The 2,520-nt window shown below is 37.1% G+C and overlaps 1 protein-coding gene across 1 annotated transcript; it reads left to right on the top strand.

Moving 5' to 3' along the window:
- Window positions 1-563: 563 nt before the first annotated feature.
- Window positions 564-1,689, top strand: LOC111628378. The gene is made up of 2 exons (XM_023372153.1): window positions 564-1,081; window positions 1,337-1,689. The coding sequence occupies exons 1-2, from the start codon at window positions 1,048-1,050 to the stop codon at window positions 1,687-1,689; spliced, it is 387 nt and encodes a 128-aa protein (XP_023227921.1). The 5' UTR covers window positions 564-1,047.
- Window positions 1,690-2,520: the final 831 nt, after the last annotated feature.

The following is a 2,520-nucleotide window of genomic DNA, read 5'->3' as shown; positions in this document are numbered from 1 at the left end:
GTTTTTTGTGGTAGATCGCCCATGTATTCTGTCAATTCTACAATGTTACGTTTAATGCTTTCTCCATGCCCCACATGGGGGATGGAGAAAGCATTAAACGCACCAAAAGTACCTTTTTTCTATACATATTGTGGGTTCGACCAGGCCTATAATGAGGACTTAAATGAAGAGGGAGGGGTAATGTTCCACATAAGTTAAAAAAACTGCAGCTATAGACACGTAATGCGAGACTTTCTGTTATTTGTCAGTCGATTAGAGACCTTCATATTTCTTAATGCGTGTTCATTAATTCGTGGAGGAAGAATCTGTTATATCTTATAGGATTAATTGAATAAGGATATTGGACGGTTTGCTAAAGTCGAAAGTCTCCCTAGAGAACTTGTTTCGAAAACAGGCTCCAATTTAGATGTTACATACGTAAATAAAACCCGAAAAACTTCACGTGGGATTCACATTGGTGAGGGGCAAACCTAGAACCAGTGTGTGGTGGTTTTATCCATTCGGCCATTGGTGAGTTCTATACATTAATGCATAGAGCCACAAGTTTAAGTTCGGCCCTGGGAATCGGACCCAATTATCTATTAAACCTGTACGAATTTACTTCTGTAGAGGAATATACATCGTGCATGAAATATTTTCTTACAATTCCTATTTCTAAACAATGTTTTTATGTTTCAATCGTGTCTACAAAAAATTTTCAACAATTCGCTCCCGCACTTTCTGATTTCTGTGTCGGCCAAAGTCTTCTATTTTCTCACAAATACGGGCAGAAATATTCTGTCAGTAGACACGTTTACGGCCTCGAATCGGGTCAATTACTGAAGTAAAATATGTAAATTTAAATAAACTTTCACGCCATTGGACGTTTTCGAATTGCCACGCGCGACATCATCGACTTTGATGGACATCCAGCTGTCGCGCAACCAATGAAATTACGACGAATTGCACATTTCTGTTATAAAGAAGTGCCAATTGCGTGTTGTCGGCGTACACGGGACCAAAACCTTCGGGAAACACCAGAACGAGTCGGAACTGCACAAAGAGAAGATGAACAAGTTGCTATTTACATTCGTCGTTATCGGTAAGTAAACTTTATAGAGTATGTATTGACGTACTTTAAATGATTTTGTATAGTCCAACCCGCAAATAACGGCCACCTCCCAGCAAACGGCCATTTTTAATAGCTTTTCGTTTTTCTAAACTCTTTCTGAGACAAAAATGCGTATAAAATAATCCACAAAATCTTCCATTTTTTTAACGTTCTTTCAGTGGCCGTCGGCCAGATGTTTAACTGGATTTGTAAGTTGTTCGATGATAAAATTTATTTTTTTTTCAGGAATTATTTTGTTAGAAAGTGGCGAAGGTCGATACGCGAAGATCGAAGGACGTGATCGATTCAATTTAAAACGAAGAAATTCCAGAGGGAGTGTTGCAGATGTAGATAATATAAATGTTGATAGAAATGCTGCCGTACTTGGTACTCAGGGTATTTCGCCAGATAGCGTAACTGGTGATGGTCCTGCTAGTGCAGTTATTGGTAGTTTCGGTGGTCTTGGTAGTACTCTTGGTGGTGCTAGCGGTGGTGTTGGTGGTGTTGGCAGTGGTCTTGGTGGTGTCATGGGAAGAGCCTTAAGAAAAGAAAATATTAGCAAAAGATTGAAGGAAGCACTAAGTAGATTTCATAAATAAAATGAAAGAAGGTCAGTATCACTGAAAAGAAAAATTTCTTAATTTATTATTGAATGAAATCAATTTATTTATTTTTTAATTATTTATAAAGTAATTACTATTTACTTCCATTTGCAAGTACAAATGTCTCTTTTATGCCAATTTGTTTTCCTCCAATTTGTAATTATTTTAAGAAATGTTAATTCTTGTTTTGAAAAATACAGACAAAATATTATTTAAAATAATCAAATGTCCTTGAATATTCATTTTTATTTAAATAATATTGTTTATTAAAATAGTCTTTTTCTTTGTAGTTAACCTATAATTGGTGCACCTCAAAGTAAAACTTCGGATTTCACTTCTATAATATAATAAATGTTATATGTTGGATGCTTCTTAAAAATTGTAACTGCGATATTAATTATTAATAAAGAGCTTTGGGTCGTGAAAATGTTCTTTTGTTTTATTCTTATTCGTACACGTGGGCGATGTTTCCCTGGAGGTCTTACTGTAAACTGGTTCCTATTTAGGATATTTAGGAGTTACTAACTTCAAGAACATCCGGAAAACCATGTGTGCGGCCCGTTGGCCAGGCGCCAATCCACCACCGACACACCAGTGATTGGTGTTTTTATTCACACGGTCACTTTAGGCTCCATATTCGTTCGCGGTTGTTACATCTTAAATTTAGAAATTGGCCGAAAATGTTCAAAATTAGATTGTTGCAGGTATGGCAACGCCACACTTGGGCAATCTGCCAAGGGATGTTTTCGGGACGACTGCCCCTATTTATATGTTTAACACGAGAAAAAGTCCACGTGGCCGTCCCGTGATCCGACGGACAGTGCTACC

The sequence above is a fragment of the Centruroides sculpturatus genome, unplaced genomic scaffold (genome assembly GCF_000671375.1).
Source record: "Centruroides sculpturatus isolate CEXI.00-Female unplaced genomic scaffold, Cexi_2.0 scaffold483, whole genome shotgun sequence".
Lineage (NCBI taxonomy): Eukaryota > Metazoa > Arthropoda > Arachnida > Scorpiones > Buthidae > Centruroides > Centruroides sculpturatus.
Note: the sequence above shows the minus strand (reverse complement) of the source record. Positions and strands in the feature narration are given on the sequence as shown.